At 40.8% G+C, this 22,807-nt stretch overlaps 1 protein-coding gene across 1 annotated transcript; it reads left to right on the top strand.

Annotated features, from left to right (window-relative positions):
* The first annotated feature begins 535 nt into the window (after window positions 1-535).
* Window positions 536-22,171, top strand: rev1 (REV1 DNA directed polymerase). The gene is made up of 22 exons (XM_089002941.1): window positions 536-836; window positions 2,281-2,356; window positions 3,640-3,769; window positions 5,282-5,450; window positions 5,534-5,983; window positions 6,783-7,507; window positions 8,156-8,254; window positions 9,070-9,186; window positions 9,271-9,394; window positions 9,471-9,599; window positions 11,016-11,170; window positions 11,252-11,371; window positions 12,325-12,545; window positions 12,669-12,841; window positions 14,076-14,293; window positions 15,821-16,011; window positions 16,087-16,350; window positions 17,394-17,493; window positions 17,583-17,782; window positions 17,897-18,047; window positions 18,996-19,098; window positions 19,962-22,171. The coding sequence occupies exons 2-22, from the start codon at window positions 2,291-2,293 to the stop codon at window positions 20,071-20,073; spliced, it is 4,017 nt and encodes a 1,338-aa protein (XP_088859067.1). The 5' UTR covers window positions 536-836; window positions 2,281-2,290; the 3' UTR covers window positions 20,074-22,171.
* The last annotated feature ends 636 nt before the right edge of the window (window positions 22,172-22,807 follow it).

A 22,807-nucleotide genomic window follows, 5' to 3' on the forward strand; every position in this document is an offset into this window, starting at 1 on the left:
TATGACACTTCAGCATCCATGTCTGCTGCCATGGCAACAGTGAAGATCCAATGAGGACGCTCACGTGCCATATAGGGCAACGCTTCCTAATCCTCGAACGCGCGCACTGCAGATAATTCTTGTTTGATCCACATGTTTATGAATTATGTACGGTATGTACTGTTTGTTCCTGGGTGTAGTTGTCCCTTCCGGCCTCTGCGACGCTAGTGGGTTCATATGAGGACAACAAAAAAAAATCCCATCGACTGTCTGCAAGCGAGAGAATTGCGTGCAAACACAGGCTAACTATGCCGACTTTTTAAACACTACGATGAAGGGAAAAGTCGCAAGGAAAAGAAGACGATGGGTGTCAGCAACTAAGCATTTGGGCTGTTCAAAAGTCACATGTTCATACACGTGACTGTATCGTTCGTATACGTTATTCGTTTTGCTTTTATGCCCCAAGAGTTAATTTAGGTGAATGGGGGACAAGCCAGATCGAGTGAGACAACAGCTAGCGTGGAAAACAACGACTTTCTTTTGTTGCCAAACATATCCAACAATAAGATACATTAGGATTCGTTCCTTTCACTCCTTTTTATTTTGAAAACATACCGGAAGTTTGCATTGAATGCGTTTTTTTACAGTGCAGACCGCAGATAGAATGGAAAGCAAAAGGGATCATCGGAGAAGCGGTAGCAATGGAGAGCTGAGGGAGATGTAGAACGTGTTCAAGTACCCGAGATGTCGCCGTGACTAAGTAAGGTTATTTAAGGAGAACGCGGACAGCAAGAAGCGGTCTGAGAGAATCTCCGCAGGTTTGACGATCGAGCTCGTGTGCAGCTTCATATGCGGTGGTAAGTCTGCCTTGTGGCTAACAACAGCTCATTTTGACAGCACAAAAGGAGCACGACATGCCATGTTTGTCACATGGCCGCGTTTGTATACAACGCGCGGTGTGGTCAACAGCGACTTGTTTTTGCTTGTTGTGTTTATTCTGCGGCGGCAACGCGCCCCCGAGCCATTTGTTCAACGCTCTCTTTGAATATTTCGCCTTGAACTGACGTGAACTCTGCGAGTTGCCAGCTGTAATATCGTAGCTAGGCTAATGTTAGCTAACAAAGTGTTCGCCAGGGTTTGCTTTTCGTCTAATAAGTTCATGTGAGCTGCGGACGTGTCCAGACATGCCTCTCGAGCAGTACGCAAATCTTGTGCAGTGCCGTTGTTAAGACTGACTTGTTTGAATATTTCCAAGACTTTATTAACAACAAACATTCATTGAGTATCTTCTCCATACGACTGAGTTCCCCGAATTTGTTTGTTAGTTGGAACAACCTGACTGTCTATCGCTTTATTCAAACACAGAAAATTAATCGTATATATAGACACAAAACGAAAACATGCAAAATAAAAAAACAATAATGGAAAACACTGAAAGGACAACTGACACCATTTTTTTTGTTTCCTAACTAACATCAGAAAAACGTTTTATAGCATCTAAAATACCCAAAACACGCAGATTGATATTTTAGTCCAATGCAAAACACCAATAAAAATGAGATAAAGTGTCCCAAAACTACTTGAATGACCTCGGAAATGGCGAGTTTCAGAAGGTCCCGCCCACGTGTTTGTGACGTCACGCCATGACGTCTTGCCTTGCTCGAGAATCAAAACAATTGCTTCAGATTCGGAGAAGATGTTGTTATTCATCCAGTTATGAATATGATTCAAATAGTTCTGAAGAGGAAAGGACACATGTTTGCAATCGATTAAAGGAGTCCTCACATGTCAATTGGAGCCGTCAAGGACAGCAATGTAGCACCCAGAAAAGGCAGAAGGTGGCGCCCAAGCTCCGTTGGAAATGGGCTGATTTGTCTGCTGGAAATTTGTGTCAACTAGTATCAAATAGTTGCTCGGTGTAACACACAACGATTCACCATCGCGTTATTTGTGTTTCCCTTCTAATTTCACCATCAACACGAAATTTTCAGAGCAAACAAAGTACCCAAAATGCATTGTGTCTCGCTTTCTCGGTCAGGGGCGTTCCCTCTGTGACGTCACTTAGGGCATTGTCATCAACTCGAAAACGAGACTTCCTGAACATTCAGTGTGAGTCTTAAAACGTAAAATATAGCAATATGCGGTGGAATCTTTGTAAAATACGCCCAGTAGAAGTCATTTGAAGTGATTTTTTACAAATTATGGACACAACTTGTCCGGGAAGGTGTCGGTTGTCCTTGAATATGGCGTTAATTTAACCCGCCCCCTTCTCACTTTTGACGTTTCAATTTGTGTTTTCAGGTAGCTCAGTATGAGTCGAGATGTGTGGACCAAGAAGAAAGCCAATGCCAGTGGGGACAATGGTTGGGCGGAGAGGGTGAGCACCTTGTAAAAGTGTTAACTTGCATACAAGTTGAATGTATTCTTGTTTTATTTTATTATTATTATTATTTTTCCAAATAAAACCAAAAATAGAATCAAAATTCAACTTCATGCATCATGCTTTGTAAGCATGGAACGTTGAATTTATGAAAGTTTTACCTTGGCATACGAACTTTACCTTGGCATACAAACTTTTGTCGTACGCGGAGCTGCCTCAATGAGTGATGTGTCGTTCGCGAACGAGCCCGTTCTTCTAACAACAAAATGGCAGCCGACTGTTTTTGTCCTGTATTCCCCCGCCCCCAGTATTCGGTTAAAGCCACATGATTGGTCAAGAACGCAGCAGTGAAGGGAGGTGGTTTAAACATTAAAGAGACAGGCAGACGACAGCGAGAGTTTCAACTTTGATAGTTCAAAGGCAGAGTGTAGACTGCAAGGTTAAAATATCCCATCAATCAGGCTCCACAAACAACCCGCACAAGCCATCTTTACACTTGATGCAAAAAGCTATCAACCCAGCTAAACAGAACACAAGTGATGAGGAACTAGGTAAAATTAGCGCAGAGAAAGCACCTACAAGGGATCATTCCTCAAGTTGATGAAAGAAGAAGGCTACGTTCCTCATCAAGTGTTTAATGCTGATGAAGCCATCGACCATCACAAAGGTAAATAAAACCACTTTATTATACAGTACCGTTTATTTCTTTAATTATAATACCACAGGACATTTATTAAAAATAAAATAAGGTATATTTTGTGTAGTTTTAAGGCTTAGAAAATTTGAAAATGATGTTTTATGGGGACCTGGGAACGGATTATTCTCATTTTAATGGTTTCCTATTGGAAATTAATTTTTGGGATACACACTTTTCGCTTTACACACTCTGTGTGGGAACCAATTAAATTCGTAAGCCAAGGTATCACTGTATTATGATGAAGTAACAGCTGACTTGCAACTATTTTGTGTGTTTGTTTGTTTAATGCTGACTTATTGATTAATTGGCCATCTGGTATTGAGAAGCTGGAATATAGATCACTCTTTGCAACTTTGCAATGGCACGTTAAGTCCCCCAAAATCCTTCAAAAAGCAAAATTCACACACCTAAAATTAATCCGTAGAGATTATAGTTGATATTCAATTTCACAAGGTTTGTTGGTTGTTGACACACAATGTGTGCTTTGTGTGTTTCTGTTATCAATCCCAACGAAGGTAATATGTCTTATCATGGACGAATCTCCCGACAGTATTCTCACTCCTTCCCGTTTTTTTTTTTGCAGGGTGGCTACATGGCCGCCAAGGTGTCAAAGTTGGAGGAGCAGTTCAAAAGCGACGCTCCTCGGGAAAAACAGAAAGACAACTCTTCCAACATTTTTTCCGGAGTGGCCATCTATGTTAACGGCTACACAGGTGACATTCGCCATCTCAATTGTATGACAGATATAAAATGACTGTCACGAAATGCCCTTGGACAAACTTTATTCATAAGAAACAGTTCTAAAAACTCTGTTCTGAAAACGTTATGGAAAGATGAGTTTGCCACGGCATGTAGCTATATTTTACCTTTTAAGACTCGCTCTGAATATTCCGGAAGTCTTGTTTTCGAGTTGATGACGATTCCTGACGTGACGTCACATTAGGAACGCCCCTGACCGAGAAAGCGACACACAATGCATTTTGGGCCCTTTTTTTCACCTGTAAACACCGCGTTGAGCGCGAAATTAGAAGGAAAACACATAAATAACGCGATGGTGAATCGTTGTTTGTAGCACCAAGACTACTATTTCATACTAGTTGACACAAATTCCCAGCAGACAAATCAGCCCATTTCCAACGGAGCTTGTACGCCATCTTGTGCATTTTCTGGGACGCTACATTGGAGTCCAGACGGCTCGAATTGATACGGAAGGACTTCTTTAATCGATTGCAAACATTTATGCTTTCCTCTTCGGAACTATTCGAATCATATTCATAACCGGATGAGTAACAAGAAAGCATCTTCTCCCAATCTGAACTCTTTGAAGCCATTGTTTTGATTCTGGAGCAAGGCAGTGTGTGACCAATAGTGACGTCACGAACAAGGGGGCGGGACTTTCTGAATCTCGCCATTTCTGAGTGCATTTTGTGGCAGTTTTGGGACACGTTAAGTCAAGGGTGTCAAAGTCATTTTTTGCCGCGGGCCACATTGTAGTTATGGTTTCTTCTCGAGGGCCGTTATGAATTTGGGGAACCCATTAGAATGTTTAAATCCCTTCAAATATTCCATATAGAGTACACAGCAAATTAATGAATAACTGGTTTTCAAATCTGAAGTCAAGAATAATGACTTTTATTGTGGTTGACATCCAAAAATATGACATTTTGGCTCAGATTTTAGCAATCATCATGGAATTTAACAAGTTTGATTTGCTTTCGCGGGCCGAAAAAAATGATGTGGCGGGCCGGATTTGGCCCGCGCGCCTTGACTTTGACACCTGCGCTTTAAGTCATTTTTATTGGTGTTTTGTATTTGACTAAAAATATCAGTCTGCGTGTTTTGGGTATTTTAGATGCTATAAGAGCTAGCCAGCTAGATAGCTAAAAGCTATCCAGCCTCATCCTCATCAGTCCTGTTTGTACTATTTATTAGCTATCCATTAGCTAGCTGGCTTTCTGTCCGGCTGGCTGTTGACGATCTGGCTATCTGTTGGCTATCTATTAGCTAACTAGCTAGTTTTCTATCTATTTGAGTTACTTCCGGGTTGAGTGAACGCTGGCGCGTTTGGTTGCTGCTGCTCATCCACAGAAAAAAAAACATCCTGTGACTGTAAAGTGACCTTGAGAGTTTTGAAAGGCACTTAAAAATGAAATGTATTATTATTATTATTATGATAAAATGGTTTTCTGATGTATTATAATAGTCATGTTGTCTTTGGTGGGCAGAACCGAGCGCAGATGAGCTCCGTCGGCTGATGATGTTACATGGCGGCCAATTCCACACCTACTATTCCCGCTCCAAGACCACTCACATCATTGCCAACAATTTGCCAAACAACAAAATCCAGGAGCTGAAAGGGGAAAAGGTCATCAAGCCTGGGTGGATCACTGACAGGTGAGTTTATCCCGAGTCTACACATCATCAGAACATGTGAAGATCAATCTATTAGCCTGGTTCTTTTTTTCCCCCAAAAAAAGCATTCGAGCTGGACATCTCCTTCCTTACTTGCACTACCAACTTTACGCTAAATACAAAGGACCCCTCTTTCCAGCTACAAAGCAGTGTGAGAGCCCGAACATCGCTGGACCTAGTCACAGTCATCGCAGTGTTCCAAATCAAGGGACTTTGAACTCCAGTTACCCCTCGCACAAACAACAAGACTCCCAGCAGAAGAGTCACTCACCCCACCCACATTTTAGCCCCTCGGCATCTTCTCCCTCGAACCTTGAGCACAGCCACTTTAGTGTCCAACTGAGACACTGCAGCAATTTCAATTCCCATAGCCCGTTATTTAAATCAAGTCCCTTAAAGCACCCGCAATCTGGAGTGCTATCACCTCATGTTCTCCAGGCACAAAGTGCGGACCGACCTGAACCTCAGATTTCCTGCAGTACACACCAGAGACACAAGGAAGGTGAAATAAGAGTGTAAGTATGTCTTTCATCAGTCTTCACATTTTATTGGAGTATTGGGACTACAGTGATACCTCGGTTTACGAAGCCCTTGACTTACGAACGTTGCGGTTTACGAACGTTACATTTATGAAAATTTTACCTTGGCATATGAACTTTTTTTCGGGATACACACGGAGCTGCCTCAATGAGTGATATGTTGTTCGCGAACGAGCCCGTTCTTCTAACAACAAAACATTTGCTTGGCTGTCATTACCACGTAAGCTTAGTCATGCTAATGAGGTGAAATCAGAGCCAGTGATAGAACATTACAGGTAATCAGATCGAACAAAAGACGTATTCAGGGAGTGGTGCACTGCTCCCCCAAACTTATGGACCTATCAGAGCATAGCTCTGGCACCGCCACGTCTTTCCACTAGGGATATAGGGGCAGAGTTACCAGCACTTTAGTTCGCTGACGAAGCTCTTTGGATGAGGAGCGAAACGTCCGACACCTTCAAAGAAGTACAGATGACGGCCGAAGAAACCTTTTCCTCGATGGACCACTCCTGTACGTCCTGAGAGCCTACACAGACAAAGTGGTCTGTGGAATATTAGCTAGCTATCTATTAAATATCTCGCAAGCTATCTATTAGCTATCTAGCTAGCTTTCGATCTATTTGAGTTATTCCCGGTTGAGTGAACGCTGGCTGAGTGAAACTGTGACTGAAAAGTGAACTTGAGAGTTTAGAAAGGCGCTTAGAAATGAAATGTATTATTAATCTTATTTATTTGGTTTTCCTCGTCATCATTTGAATTTGTGACTAACTTGCAGGAATGGATCGTTGCACACCTCAGCAGCAGACTTGATAGCAGAATGCATGAAAACCCCTTCCCCGCTCACAAATGGACACGCTCATCCATTGAACGGTGCCTTAAAGTCAAAGGACCTTGTTCCACACAAACTTTTGTTTCCCAAGGACTCGAGCGAATGCAGAATGGTAAACTCCAAAAGCAAAAACACTTGCGTGAACAAACTGGACCCGTATGAGTTCCCCAACAGTCCTCCGAAACAGCCCGACCGCTTATCTGTTGATTTTGAGGAATCATGTTCAAAAGATGCCCTTCAATTACCGCAACAGACATCCTGTCAAGCTTACTCAAACCCAGACAAAAGTCCTCTTTCCCCGACATCTCATTCACACATCCCCGTGCGCCTGAACGGAAGTCACCATAATGCCTTTTCATCTCATCCCGCCTCGGAAAGCAACTCAACGGTCCAACCTCATCCCAACGCGGCGGTATCTCGGTCTACCGGACCTCATCCCAGCGTGGCGGCGGCGACGTCAAAGCCTGCGACTGAACTTTCGGCGCAGACGGGCGGCCTAATTTCAGAGTATTATGCTCACTCGCGTTTACATCAGATTTCCACATGGAGGACAGGCTTCTCCGAGTATGTCAACGAACTGCACAGCAAGCGAAAGGCGACTGGCGCTGCCTCCTTTCCGGGCAAAGAACGACTTCGGAAATTGGTGGAGCAGCGTACTTTTGAAAGTCAAGGTAGAAGAAAAAGCCAACAGTTTATGTTCAATTGGAAATAACGTATTTTCCGGTGTATATGGAGCACCCAAAAGCTTTGATTTTCTTCAAATGTGCCTTTTATGTGAAGTAATCAGAATCAGAAAAACTTTATTTGTCTCACAATGGGGAAATTTGCCGTCCACAGCGGCGATTAGAAGGGAGAGGGTGAAAGGATAGAAAAACAAGATATTCTAAGCAAGTGTCTAGTTTTTTTTTTTCACGTGATTATTGAGTATTGCGAAGCCTTACAGCAGTCGGTAGGAACCAGCGGCGGTACCTCTCCTTCTTGCAGCGCGAGTGTAACAGTCTCTGGCTGAAGGAGCTACCCAGTGCTGTCAGAAGGGGATATGAGAGGCTGTCCATCACAGCTTTCAGTTTAGCTAGCATCCGAAGAAGTATTGCATAACCCCAGCCTCTACTGACGCGCCTTATATTTGGAAAACTTTTATATATTTATAGATTATATGTAGAAAACCTTTTTATTCATTAAGGTACCCTTTATAGTCCGGTGCGCCCTATGTATTGGAAAACGTTAGAAATTATACCATTCTTTTGCGGTGCACCTCCGATGCACCTTATACACTGGAAAATACGGGACTTACTTTTGTTTTTTTTTTCATTTGTCAGATACGCAGACACATTCGGCAGTGAAATCTTGCATCCTCCATGTGGATATGGATTGTTTCTTTGTCTCGGTTGGGATCCGCCATCGACCTGAACTTAAAGGTGAGACTTTTGATTTGTTTCTGTGCCAGTCGGTAAAAATGTACTTTGACATTAAAGCCACCGGCCCGGTGCTGAAAAGTTGGGAACCGCTGTACATTGGAGAATGTTTTACCTCTCCCCGGATTATAGTCGACGACAACAAAAAAGTATTTGATCTTCTATCCCTTATGCTGATTTTTTTTCCAACCATTTTGCAGGCAGACGACAGAGAGACACAGAGCAAATGGATAGAAAACACTAAAATTTGGACTCGTTTCAACTTTGGTAGTTCAAAGGCAGGGTGTAGACTGCAAGGTTAAAATATCCCATCAATCAGGCTCCACAAATAACCCGCACCAAGCCATCTGTACACTTGATGCAAAAAGCTATCAACCCAGCTAAACAGAACACAATTGATGAGGAACTAGGTAAAATTATCACATAGAAAGCACCTACAAGGGATCATTCCTCAAGATGGTGAAAGAAGAAGGCTACGTTTAATGCTGATGAAAGCGGCCACTCCATTCCATCAAGCCATCAACGACCATCACAAAGGCAAATAAAACGACTTTATTATACAGTGCAGTTTATTTCTTTAATTATAATACCACAGCACATTTATTATACATAAAATAAGGTATATTCTGTGTAGTTCTAAGGCTTAGAAAATTAGAAAATTATGTTTTATGGGGACCCAGGAACGGATTATTCCAATTTTAATGGTTTCCTATGGGAATTTTTTTTTGGGGATACACATTTTTCGCCTTACACATTCTGTCTGGCAACCAATTAAGTCGGTAAGCCAAGGTATCACTGTAACTATTTTTTTTTCATAGGTAAGCCTGTAGCTGTGACGAGTAACCGTGGGCAGATGCATGTGCCTTTAAGACCAGGAACCAATCCACAACTAGAGCAGCAATACTACCAGAGAAAACACACTCTGGCTCCACATGGTGAGAATGGTTATCTGTGTTTAAATATCCCCTTGCAAAACGCACTTCATTTTAATAAAAGAGGCATTTTGCGTTGCCTCACAGACAAAGACTTTGAGGATTTACACGATGTCGCTCCACAAGACTGCGCACAAGTGTACGCTAATGGTATAAATCAAGATGCTGCTCTTTCCATGGCGGAGATTGCATCCTGTAGCTATGCTGCAAGGTGAGACGTGCATTTTATTGAACAAAATTCACTTACTGCTTGGCTGACTGTTGCGTTGGCGTTCACTCACTCGCAGGCAGGCAGGTGTGAAGAACGGGATGTTTTTTGGTAAAGCCAAACAGCTGTGTCCCACTCTGCAGTCTGTCCCGTACGACTTTGACGCTTACAAAGAGGTGGCCCTCACCATGTACGAGACTTTGGCTGGGTAAGAAGAAGTTCTCTTCTCATTCTCATTTGAAAGGTATAGTGCCGACTTGAAAAAGGATTGCAAATTTGTCTTGGGACATTTGTAATGTAAAGCATTCAAATCTCAAATCAACTTTGCCCATTGAATACAATGGAAATGTCTTTAATCTGTACTCGACAAGAATAATGCCTTTATAAAAGACTCCGTTTTTGTCACTGTCGGATATGTTTGTTCGGACACTGAACAAAGGCTCGAAGATTGTCTTTTACTGCCGGCAGGGGATGCCGCCATTCATGTCCTCTGCCAAGCTATTCATTAATAATAATACAGTAAAGTCTCGTTATATCGCTATTCAAGGGAGTCCGAAAAAATATCGATATGACCGGGACTATCGATATATCCGACCCTGTTTGCATGTAATTTTCTCCGTGCGTGCATAGAAATAGTATCGATATAACCGGGACTATCGATATATCCGATATCGATATAACGAGACTTTACTGTAATAATAATATTATTATTAATACATTACATTTTAAGCTCTCAAGGACACTTTACAGTCACAGACAAGCAAAGGTACTAGATAAAATAAAATACAATCACAAAATAGAATACAATAAATAAAATAATAAATAGATTAAAAAAAGATATACATAGAAACAAGAGCGAGAGCTACACAGAAAATGCTGAAACAGAGCAGCTGAAAGCTCTGTCCCCCATTGTGCTCAGACGGGCAGGGGGGGCATACAGAGGTGGAGGGAAGAAGAGGATCTGAGGGAACGAGAGGGAATGGAAATTTGAAGAAGGTCAGATGGGTATGGGGGGCAAGGTTATGCATAGCTTTAAATGTATAAAGAAGAATTTTAAAATGAATTCTATATTTGACCGGGAGCCAGAGGGGCTCTTGGAGAACGGGGGTGATGTGGTGAAAGGATGAGGTTCTGGTAATGATCCGGGCTGGAGAATTCTGGACGAGTTGAAGTTTGTGGAGAGGTTTTTGAGGGACTGCAAGGAGAAGTGAATTGCAATAGTCCCATTGTACAAGCACCAACATCCATAAACCAACAGAACATAGACATTTTAGTGGGTTGTCTTTCCATGAACTGATAGATTTGTAACCTGGCTAATGAGCTCTTGTGCAGGAGTTAAGTCCTAAATTCCGCCCAAGGCTAGATTTCTGATGCGAGACCCCAGATTTTCTGTGCTTCCATTGTGTGCCTTGTGTTCGGCCAACTAAGCATGCAACAGCATGAGACGTTTAAATATGATCACTTCTATTCTGTATATTGTCTATCAACCGCCAACTAAGTACAGACAGAATAATAAAAGACACGAAAGGTCAGTGCTGAAATTAGTATGCGTGTGACGCCCCCCTCGAGTGTCAGGAAAACGACATAGTACACAGTGAACGTGTTCTTCTTGTGTCTGTTTCAGTTACACTCACGACATCGAGGCTTTGAGCTGCGATGAAGTACTGCTGGATGCCTCCGCCCTCATAGCCGAGTTGGGTGTCAACCCAGAATATCTGGCCAAAGCCATCAGAGCGGACATCAAGTTAAAAACGGGATGTTGCGCTTCAATTGGCATGGGTGAGTTTAATCTTTCCACGTGTCAATTGAAGCAAGCATTTTAAATTCACTCTTTCATTCCCCCCCCCTCAACCCGTTTAGGGTCCAACATCTTGTTGGCGAGGCTTTCGACGCGCAAGGCCAAGCCGGATGGGCAGTACTTCTTAAAGTCGGAGGAAGTGGACGATTTTATCAGGGATCTGCCTGTCACCAGCTTACCGGGTATATACAGTACAGTACAGTACATCATGTACAGTGATACCTTGGTTTACGAACTTAATTGGTTCCCAGACAGAGTGTGCAATGCGAAAAGTGTGTATCCCAAAAATTAATTTCCCATAGGAAAACATTAAAATGAGAATAATCCGTTCCCAGGTCCGCATAAAACAGAATTTTCTAAATTTCTAAGCTTTAAAACTACACATAATATACCTTATTTTATGTATCATAAATGTGCTATGGTATTATAATTAAAGAAATAAACGTTACTGGATAATAAGGTTTTTTTATTTACATTTGTGATGGTCTTTGATGGCTTGATGGAATGGAGTGGCCGGTTTCCTCAGCATTAAACACTTGATGAGGAACGTAAACTTCTTCTTTCACCATCTTGAGGAATGATCCCTTGTAGATGCTTTCTCTGCCATAATTTTATCTAGTTCCTCATCAATTGTGTTCTGTTTAGCTGGATTGATAGCTTTTTACATCAAGTGTACAGATGGCTTGTGTGGGTTGTTTGTGGAGCCTGATTGATGGGATATTTTAACCTTGCAGTCTACACTCTGCCTTTGAACTATCAAAGTTGAAACTCTCTCACTGACGTCTGCCTGTCTCTTTAATGTTAAAACCACCTCCCCTCACTGCTGCGTTGTTAACCAATCACGTGGCTTTGACCGAAGACTGGGGGCGGGGAATAGAGGACCAAAACAAGCCGGCTGCCATTTTGTTGTTAGGAGAACGGGCTCGTTCGCGAACGACACATCACCCATTGTAGGCTCCGTGTGTATCCGGAAAAATAGTTTGTGTGCCAAGGTAAAATTTTCATACATTTAACGTTCGTAAACCGAAGAGTTCGTAAGCCAAGGGGTTTGTAAACCGAGGTATCACTCTATAACTTTCACTCCCAGCTTTCATAAAGCATTATAATTGCGTTATTTTTTTAATTTTCTTTCCAGGTGTGGGGCCTGTCATGGGCAGAAAGCTGGCGGCTATTGGGGTCAAGTCATGCGGGGACCTTCGTCACATTTCTCTCACTCAGCTACAGAAAAAGTTTGGACCACGATCAGGACAAACGCTGTACCGTTTCTGCAGGGGTCTCGATGACCGACCTGTCCGCTACGAGAAGGAGAGGAAGTCCGTGTCGGCAGAGATGAACTACAACATACGTTTTAAAAAGGTACGTTTTACTGTTTTATTTGTTCTCATTTTAAAATCATTAACATGACTGTGATATGATTTGTTGAAATGAGCCAATTATGGTGTGTGCAGTACTCAGGTCTTCTACTTTTTGATTTTTCAGGTTGATGAGGCCGAGTCTTTTCTGTCCAGCCTGTCCATGGAGGTGCAGCGACGTCTACATGAAGCTGGCTTGCAAGGTCGCAGAGTGACGCTAAAGGTCATGGTCCGCAAGGAGGGCGCACCCCAGGAGACAGCGAAATATGGTGGCCATGGCATATGCGACAACTTTGCCAAGTCAGTGAGACATGCCCATATAGTGGATTTTATTATATAGTGACTGTATTTTAACTGATTCACTGCCGGTCATGTGCAAAAATTGCCTCCACTCCAGTGCCAGGGTTTTTGTCATTGTCACTCAAATTCCAGGACACACAGAATATTGAGTTTTAGGACTACATAAACATTTAATGCAGTGTAAGAAACCTGAGACGCTCTTATTTCATCAGAAACAAAATAGTTAATTCCAAATTATATGGGCCTGGAGTTATATGAGCTTGAAATGAAGGCGGCTGTCCAAAATACAAAGCATGTTGATTTATCTTGCGCTTTAAAGGACAACCGACACCATTTTTTTTGTATCCTAACTGACATCAGAAAACCGTTTTATAGCATCTAAAATAGCCAAAACACGCAGGCTGATATTTTTAGTCAAATGCAAAACACTAATAAAAATGACTTCAAGTGTCCCAAAACTGCCACAAAATGCACTCGGAAATGGCGAGATTCAGAATGCCCCGCCCCCTTGTTCGTGACGTCACGCCAGGATACTCCTCCACAAACTGCCGTGCTCCAGTATCAAAACAATGGTTTCAGATTCGGAGAAGATGCTTTGAATATGATTCAAATAGTTCTGAAGAGGAAAGCATAAATGTTTGCAATCGATTAAAGAAGTCCTTCCGTATCATGTCGAGCTTTGGGTGCACCTTACACACCGACATACAGTGAGACCTCAACTTACGAACTTAATTGGTTCCCAGACAGAGTGTGTAAGGCGAAAAGTGTGTATCTCAAAAAAAATTCCCATAGGAAACCATTAAAATGGGAATAATCCGTTCCTGGGTTTCCATAAAATATACTTTAACTAAATAAGCCTTAAAACTACACACACCATACCTATTTACCTTAACATACCTTAAACTGTGCTGTAAAATAAAGTTTTATTGACCTTTTTGATGGTCGTTGATGGCTTATGGAAAGAGATTCACCTTCCATAAGGACTGTTGGTAACTTAACTTCTGGTGCTGTTCGGTCGTGTGCTTCCGCCGAAGATCACTCCGCCAGCCGTGGTGGGTGTGTATTATGAAAATAGTGCTTATTATAAGGTTTAATTGTCATAAATTTGACGTTTGTAGGACAAAAAGGTTGTAAGTTGAGGTGTTTGTAAGTTGAGGTCTCACTGTATACGGTACTCTTTTTGTTACCTTCTCACATATTCATTCATCTCTTTCCGATCTCATCCTTCGTTTAGGACAGTGCTACTAGCACAGTCCACCGACAGCGGGCAGCTGATTGCAGCGACAGTCATCAAGATGTTCCACGCTATGAAGTTGCCGGTGCAGGACCTGCGAGGCTTAGGCATCCAGGTTCAGCTTCTTGAGGGAAGTCACTCTGCTCACAACAATGTCAACGGGCTTCGGACTCGCTCCATCAAAGAGATGTTGGTCAGTCATGGATCCAACAGCAAAGGTTAGCGTCTTTGTGTTTCAGTTGATGTACAGTATTCGCGGTTCATGTTTTAAACTTAAAAAAAAAAAAGTACAGTGATGCCTCTGCTTACGAACTTAATTGGTTCCCAGATAGTGTGTGGAAGGCGAAAAGTTTGTCTGCCATACATTTATTTCCCATAAGAAACCATTATAATGAGAATAATCCGTTCCCTGGTGCCCATAAAACATCATTTTCTAATTTTCTAAGCCTTAAAACTACACAAAATATACCTTGTTTTATGTATAATAAATGTCCCATTGTATTGTAATTAAAGAAATAAACTGTACAGTATAATAAAGTAGTTTTATATACCTTTGTAATGGCCGTTGATGTAGTTGCCTCTTGATGATATCCGAGTGAAGTTGCCGTGCTTTCTCTGCGATAATACCCTCACTCACACTGTCCCCTGCTAGCTGCTTTTCGGTAATCCAAATTAGCAGAGGTTTTTCCAACCTCTTCTATTGCCTGAGACCGTTGTTTAGATAACACAGAAACTCCCTTAGCCACACGTAGCAATGGTGGATTCAGCGTACTGGTACCGGGATGCTAAGTCACACAAACGCACACCTCGTTTGTCTTTTTCGATGATCTCCTTCTTCTGCTTGACCGTAATATTCTTTTGTGTCCTCTTCGGCTTAACACTAGCATGCAGTGGGGTCTTTTTCGGTCCCATAATAGCAAAAGTACTCCACACGATAACAAACCACGTCTGCACTCAAAGAAAGGGTGTGACAAAAACTAGTCCGGCACGCACTGTGGCGCTGTGTGATTTGGTTCGACCACCCAAAACTAGTTCATCAGCCAAGATCTTTCTCTTGTTTCTATTTATAATTATATTTTATTAATTGTATTCTATTTTGTGATTGTATTTTATTTATGATAGTACCTATGCTTGTCTGTGACTGTAAAGTGTCCTTGAAAGCTTTGAAAGGCGCTTAAAATATAATTTATTATTATTATTATTATTTATTATTTTATATTATTATTATGATAATTACTGTTGTTGTTATTGTTAATGTACTACTATTATTTATTATATATTATTTATTATTGTTATTATAATGTATTATAATTTATTATTTATTATTATTTATTATTGTTATTATAATGTATTATAATTTATTATTTATTATTTATTATGATAATTACTGTTGTTTTTATTGTTAATGTACTATTATTATTTATTATTTATTGTTATTATAATGTATTATAATTTATTATTTATTATTTGTCATTTGTCATTTATTATTAGTATAAAGTGACCTTGAGAATTTTGAAATGCGCTTAGAAATGAAATGTATTATTATTATTACTATTACTATTGCTATTACTATTATTATTACTATTATTATTATTATTATTATTATTATTATTATTATTATTACTATTATTTTTACGATTATGATTATTACTGTTGTTGTTATTGTTATTATATGCTCGCGAATTTAATGTTCGTGAGCAAAAAGTTCGTAAGCTTGAGGTATCGCTGTACCGTGTACATCATAGATGCTGATGTCAACAAACATCAAGAAAAGACACCACAAATCCAAGATGGATCTCCCGGCTCCTTTGAACATCCTCAGTCTCCCAACGCATCAGTTCCAGGAACAAGTCAAGATCATGAAGCATGCAATCAAACACCAAAACATCCCAGAACAAGACTCAACTTCAGTATTGAAATCCCTTCACCTTCACAGGTAGGAATTCAATGTAACTGAGTTTTTTTTTTCTCCATACACACACATACACCATTGTTTATGATTATATCCAAGGTGGATCGATCCGTGTTGGAAGCCCTCCCCGCAGAGTTGAGATTACAAGTGGAGCAATCGTGGGCTTGCAGAGAAGGAAAGCAAACAACCCCCCGCCAAGACAGTAGCTTACAACCTTTGAGTCCCAAGTCACGGCTGGCGTCCACTTCTTGTCCTCCTCCTGCACTGAACAAATCCCCTGCACCGCCTGCAGCACTACTGCTACAGATTCCAAATCAACCGGACAGTCCGGGAATTGTTTTCGAGCTGCCGAACTACTCACAGGTACCGTCAGTCAACTTTTTTTTTATCTCTCCTTTTAAAGGACAACCGACACCTCCGGACAAGTTGCGTCCATAATTTGTAAAATGGCTTCAAATGACTTCTACTGAGCGCATTTGACAAAGATTCCACCACATATAGCTATATTTTACCTTTTAAGACTCGCGCTGAAGATTCAGGAAGTCTTGTTTTCGAGTTGATGATGATTCCTGACGTGACGTCACGGAGGGAACGCCCCTGACCGACAAAGCGACACACAATGCATTTTGGGCATTTTTTTTTCGTCTGAAAACACCGTGTTGATTCACTGCCATTCACGAATGTATTCGGGAATTGAAAATATGACGTGCAGCGGGGGTGCCGATAAAGCCCTGGTCAGACCGCTGGTAATGGTTTTTTTTTCCCTTCCACAGGGGGGCAGCATTTGCCTTTTTTTTACCGCCTCCCCCACTTGCACCTCATATAATTTAGAAATTAACTCTTTTTTTCTGGTAAAGGAAGATAGTCTAAGGCACAGGTGTCAAAGTCAAGGCCCGCGGGCTAAATCCGGCCCGCCACATCATTTTTTTTCGGCCCGCCAAAGCAAATCAAACTTGTTAAATTCCATGATGATTGCTAAAATCTGAGCCAAAATTTCATATTTTTGGATGTCAACCACAATAAAAGTCATTATTCTTGACTTCAGATTTGAAAACGAGTTATTCATTAATTTGCTGTGTGCTCTATATGTAATATTTGAAGGGATTTAAACATTCTAATGGGTTCCCCAAATTCATAACGGCCCTCGAGAGGAAACCATAACTACAATGTGGCCCGCGGAAAAAAATGACTTTGACACCCCTGCTCTAAGGTTTCTTACGCTGCATTGAATATTTATGTAGTCCTAAAACTCAATATTCTGCGGGTCCTGGAATTTGAGTGAAAATGACAAAAACCCTGGCCCTGGAGTGGACACATTTTTGCACATGGTCTGGTAGCGAATGAGTTAAAGAACACTTTTATTTGAAAACAAAGTGACATATTTCTACTCTGATGTGTGACCTCAGGTTGACCCCGAAGTTTTCGCCGCTCTTCCCAAAGAGCTACAGGAGGAACTCAAGTCTGCTTACAACCGCGCTGCAAATAACCATCCTCAGACCAAAATGCGTAAGATCAACTTCTATTTGCATTAATATGTTATTATGCTCACCCCCGCCCCCTTCCACTTTCATTTTCTTATTCATATTTCCCTGCAGTGGAGCAAAAGAATGCACTTTTGCAGCTGAAGCAGTCTGTAGGAATCGGGCGAGTGAAGCGGCGATACAAGAGAAAGAACACAGTAAGCCCTGCCAAAAAGGGTCCATCGCCTCAAAAGAAGTACCGTCGCCCCATGAGCAGCCCAGCCAAAACCGCACCACCTTTTACAAAACTTAAGGAGCCTCGAAATGTCTTCAAGGTAGATGCTCAAATGATTTTATAATAATACATTTTATTTTAAGCGCCTTTCAAAGCTGTCATGGACACTTTGCAGTCACAGACAAGCGTAGGTAACCTCTTGCTACTTCCACAGGCTGAAAATGGTCCGTCCACTTCCTCTTCCAACCGGGACAATTCAGAGCCTTTGCCAAAATGCATCATTCGACCTCCTCCAGCATTGGCCGGAGCCTCCGAGCTACCAGATATTAAAACACTCTTACGGGAATGGGTGACCACCATGACAGGTAGACATGCACTTTTTTTGTATACAGTTCCATCTCAATTCTTTTGATAATAATAATAATAATAATAACACAGTGATGCCTTGGTTTACGAACTTTTCGGTTGACAAACGTTAAATTGATGAAAATTTTACCTTGGCATACGAACTATTTTTTGGGATACACACGGAGCTGCCACAATGAGCGATGTGTCGTTCACAAACGACGCCGTTCTCCTAAAAGAAAATGGCAGCCGGCTTGTTTTGGTCCTCTCTTCCCCGCCCCCAGTCATCGGTTAAAGCGACGTGATTGGTCAAGAACGCAGCAGTGAAGGGAGGTGGTTTAAACATTAAAGAGACAGGAAGACGACAGAGAGACAGTGACAAAATGGATAGAAAACAGTGACATTTGGACTCGTTTCAACTTTGATAGTTCAAAAGCAGAGTGCAGACTGCAAGGTTAAAATATCCCATCAATCAGGCTCCACAAACAACCCGCACAAGCCGTGTGTACACTTGATGCAAAAAGCTATCAACCCAGCCAAACAGAACAAAATTGATGAGGAACTAGGTAAAATGATCGCAGAGAAATCACCTACAAGGAATCATTCCTCAAGATGGTGAAAGAAGATTTTTATACATAAAATAAGGTATATTTTATGCACACATAGCACATTTATTATACATAAAATAAGGTCTATTTTATGCACACATAGCACATTTATTATACATAAAATAAGGTCTATTTTGTGTAGTTTTAAGGCTGACAAAATTAGAAAGTGCAAAATTATGTTTTATGGGGACCTGGGAACGGATTATTCTCATTTTAATGGTTTCCTGTGGGAAATTAATTTTTGGGATACACACTTTTCGCTCTTACACACTCTGTCTGGGAACCAATTAAGTTCGTAAACCAAGTTGCACTGTCCGTCAAATGAGTGATTAATGAAGGAATGTATTGTAACTGCGTCAGACCCCATGGAAGAGGACATCCTACAGGTGGTGAAATATTGCACTGATCTAATCGAAGACAAAGATCTGGAGAAGCTGGATCTGATCATAAAATACATGAAGAGGTAAGTTTGATTCATAATTAAAGGACAACCGACGCCTACCCGGACAAGTTGTGTCCATAATTTGTAAAATCACTTCAAATGACTTCTATAGCTATATTTTACGTTTTATGACTCGCGCTGAATATTCAGGAAGTCTTGTTTTCGAGTTGGTGACGATTCCTGACGTGACGTCACCGAGGGAACGCCCCTGACCGAGAAGGCGACACACAATGCATTTTGGGTAGTCTGTTTGGTTTGAAAACATCGTGTTGATCCGTGTTGATGGCGAAATTAGAAGGAAAACACATAAATAACGCGATGGTGAATCGTTGTTTGTAGCACCAAGACTACTATTTGATACTACTTGACACAAATTCCCAGCAGACACATCAGCCCATTTCCAACGGAGCTTGGGCACCATTTTCTGGGCGCTACGTTGGAGTCCAGACGCCTCAAAATGAGACGGAAGGACTTCTTTAATCGATGTCAAACATGTATGCTTTCCTCTTCAGAACTATTTGAATCATATTCATAACTGGATGTGTAACAAGAAAGCATTTTCTCCAAATCTGAAGCCATTGTTTTGATTCTCGAGCAAGGCAGGACGTCATTTCGTGACGTCACGAACAAGTGGGCGGGACCGTCTGAAACTCGCAATTTCCGAGGTTATTTTGAAGTCGTTTTGGGACACTTTATCTCATTTTTATTGGTGTTTGGCATTTGATGAAAAAATATCAGCCTGCGTGTTTTGGGTATTTTAGATGCTATAAAATGTTTTTCTGATGTCAGTTACGAAACAAAAAAAATGGTGTCGGTTGTCCTTTAATGAAAAGATTCCTCTTGAGCACAGAAAACATGGAGCATTGTCGATTTTGTGCGAGCAGGATCATGCAGCAATCGCTGGAGTCCGTGTGGAGTATGGCCTTTGACTTCATTGTGGACAACGTGCAGGTGGTTGTGCAGCAAACCTACGGTAGCACGCTAAAGATCGCATGAAAATCCATGAAGGCTTTTCCATTTTTTACTCCATTGGAACTCTTCTTCAGCCAATTTCTGGATTTTTTTAAAAAACCTGCGCAGACCTGGTCAAATGTAGCAACATAAATTCATGGTTTCTTTCACAGCATGAGCCAAGTGAGGAAATACTTTAAAAGCCACGATTGTATTTGAAGTTGGTTTTGTTATACATGCGGCATTTTCTTGGTCTTTTTAAGACCAACTCAACGGAACTTGAGATGTAGACTTTTTTTTTGTATTTTTGGCAGTATTCTGTCTTGGGAAACAACGGAGCCTCCAAAGTGGAATATAGTTCAACTTTTGTTTATTTCACATAAGAAATACAGTGATACCCTGGTTTATGAATTTAATTGGTTCCCAGACAGAGTGTAAGGTGAAAAAAAGTGTGTATCCCAAAAATTAAAACTTTCCCATTGGAAACCATTAAAATGAGACTAATCCGTTCCCAGGTCCCCATAAAACATAATTTTCTAATTTTCTAAGCCTTAAAACTACACAAAATATACCTTATTTTATGTTTAATATATGTGCTGTGGTATTGTAATTAAAGAAATAAACTGTACTGTATAATAAAGTGGTTTTATTTACTTTTGTGATGGTCGTTGATGGCTTGATGGAATGGAGTGGCCGGTTTCATCAGCATTCAACACTTGATGACGAACATAGCCTTCTTCTTTCGCCATCTTGAGGAATGATCCCTTGTAGGTGCTTTCTCTGCGATCATTTTACCTAGTTCCTCATCAATGGTGTTCTGTTTAGCTGGGTGGATAGCTTTTTGCATTGAGTGTACAGATGGCTTGTGCGGGTTATTTGTGGAGCCTGATTGATGGGAATTTAAACCTTGCAGTCTACACTCTGCCTTTGAACTATCAAAGTTGAAACAAGTCCAAATGTCAGTGTTTTTCTATCCATTTTGTCACTCTCTCTCTGTCGTCTGACAACTGGGGGCGGGGAATAGAGGACTAAAACAAGCCGGCTGCCATTTTCTTGTTAGGAGAACGGGCTCGTTCGCGAACGACACGTCACTCATTGTGGCAGCTCCGTGTGTATCCCAAAAAATAGTTTGTACGCCAAGGTAAAATTTTCATACATTTAACGTTCGTAAACCGAAAAGTTCGTAAACCAAGGGGTTCGTAAACCGAGGGATCACTGTAATGCCAAATGAATTTTAAAATGACATTTTACCAAACACTCATTTACCGGTAAATCTTTTCGGTGCTCCCCGACTCAAAGTCAAAGTCAAAATTGTCTGACTTAATGGAGGCGTATTTTCCGCCATTCCAAATGGTTCCCGCTTTTGGGGCGGCAGGCTTTGGAGGTTCCACTCTACTTTGCAAATTGATTCCCTTACAATGGTTACCATTTCTCTATCTCTTCATATATTTGGTCATATCTGATACAATTTTCAAAAAATTAATAAAGATCATGTTCATTTTTTAACCTTTTGCAAAAAAAAAAGTGCCAAAATCTTTGCATTAAAGTATGTAAATAATGTTTTTTTTTAATGGACTTTGTTTATTGGAAGTAATGCTTTTACCTCCTTTATTGTTGTTTACATTTCGTGAATTCTTAGTAACTACAAACTGGACCATTTTGGTCTTTGGAAAGAAAGCACTTCAGAGGTTAACAATTGATTGTCACTCTCCTCAATACAATGCCTCGACATATTATTTTTTTTTTGTAATGATGTAAGAAAGGTGTCCGTTTGGATGTAAGTTTGCGTTGAACAATGTCACTTTTGTAGCCCAAATTTGTATTGCATGATGTGAACCATCCACTCAGAAATGCTGTGGTTGACTTGAAAGAAGAAAAGAAAGAATTATGCAAAGGAAATTAGTGTAATATTTCCCACTATTTGTTTGAGAACTATCTGTCAAGTTGTTGCCTCTGTCTCTTTTTTTTCTTCTTCTTCTTCGCCTCCCCACCTCCCTCTCCACGTTGTCACGTTGGCAAAAGCAAGTGGGCCTCATTTTCCAACGGGCCAAGTTTTATCGTTATAATTCTGGCTTGTGCCTGAAGACCTGAAGCTGTGAACGTTTTTTTTAAAGCTTGATAACAATAAACTGTTAAGTTTTCATTGTATTGTGCTTGTCTTAACTTGCCCAAATCAATGCTCAACTTGTATCAACACACACAGTGCCTTGCAAAAGTATTCGGCCCCTTGAATCTTATAACCTTCCGCCACATTTCAGCCTTCAAACATAGATATTAAATATTAATTAAATACAGTAAAGTCTCGTTATATCGATATTCTCGGGAGTCCGAAAAAATATCGATATAACCGGACTATCGATATATCCGATCCTGCGCGCATGTAATTTTCTCCTTGCGTTCATAGAAATAGCATCGTAATAAGCGGTACTATCGATATAACGAGACTTTACTGTATTTTTTTGAAGAATCAACAAGTGGGACACAATCGTGAAGTTGAACAACATTTATTGGATAATTTAAACTTCGGTGGGTTGTGCAATATTATTTGTTCACCTTGATTATTATTATTATTATTATTATTATTAGCTATCTCTTAGCTAGCTATATTTCTATTTGACTTACCTTCGGTTTTAGTGAACGCTGGCGCGTGTGGCTGCCACTGCTCATCCACAGAAAAACTGATCCTGTGACTGTCAAGTGACCTTGAGAGGTTTGAAAGGCGCTTAGAAATGAAATTTATTATTATTATTATTACGTATTATTTATTATAACACCATTC

This window comes from Hippocampus bargibanti, linkage group LG08 (genome assembly GCF_051943395.1).
Source record: "Hippocampus bargibanti isolate YZ-2025 linkage group LG08, ASM5194339v1, whole genome shotgun sequence".
Taxonomy (NCBI): domain Eukaryota; kingdom Metazoa; phylum Chordata; class Actinopteri; order Syngnathiformes; family Syngnathidae; genus Hippocampus; species Hippocampus bargibanti.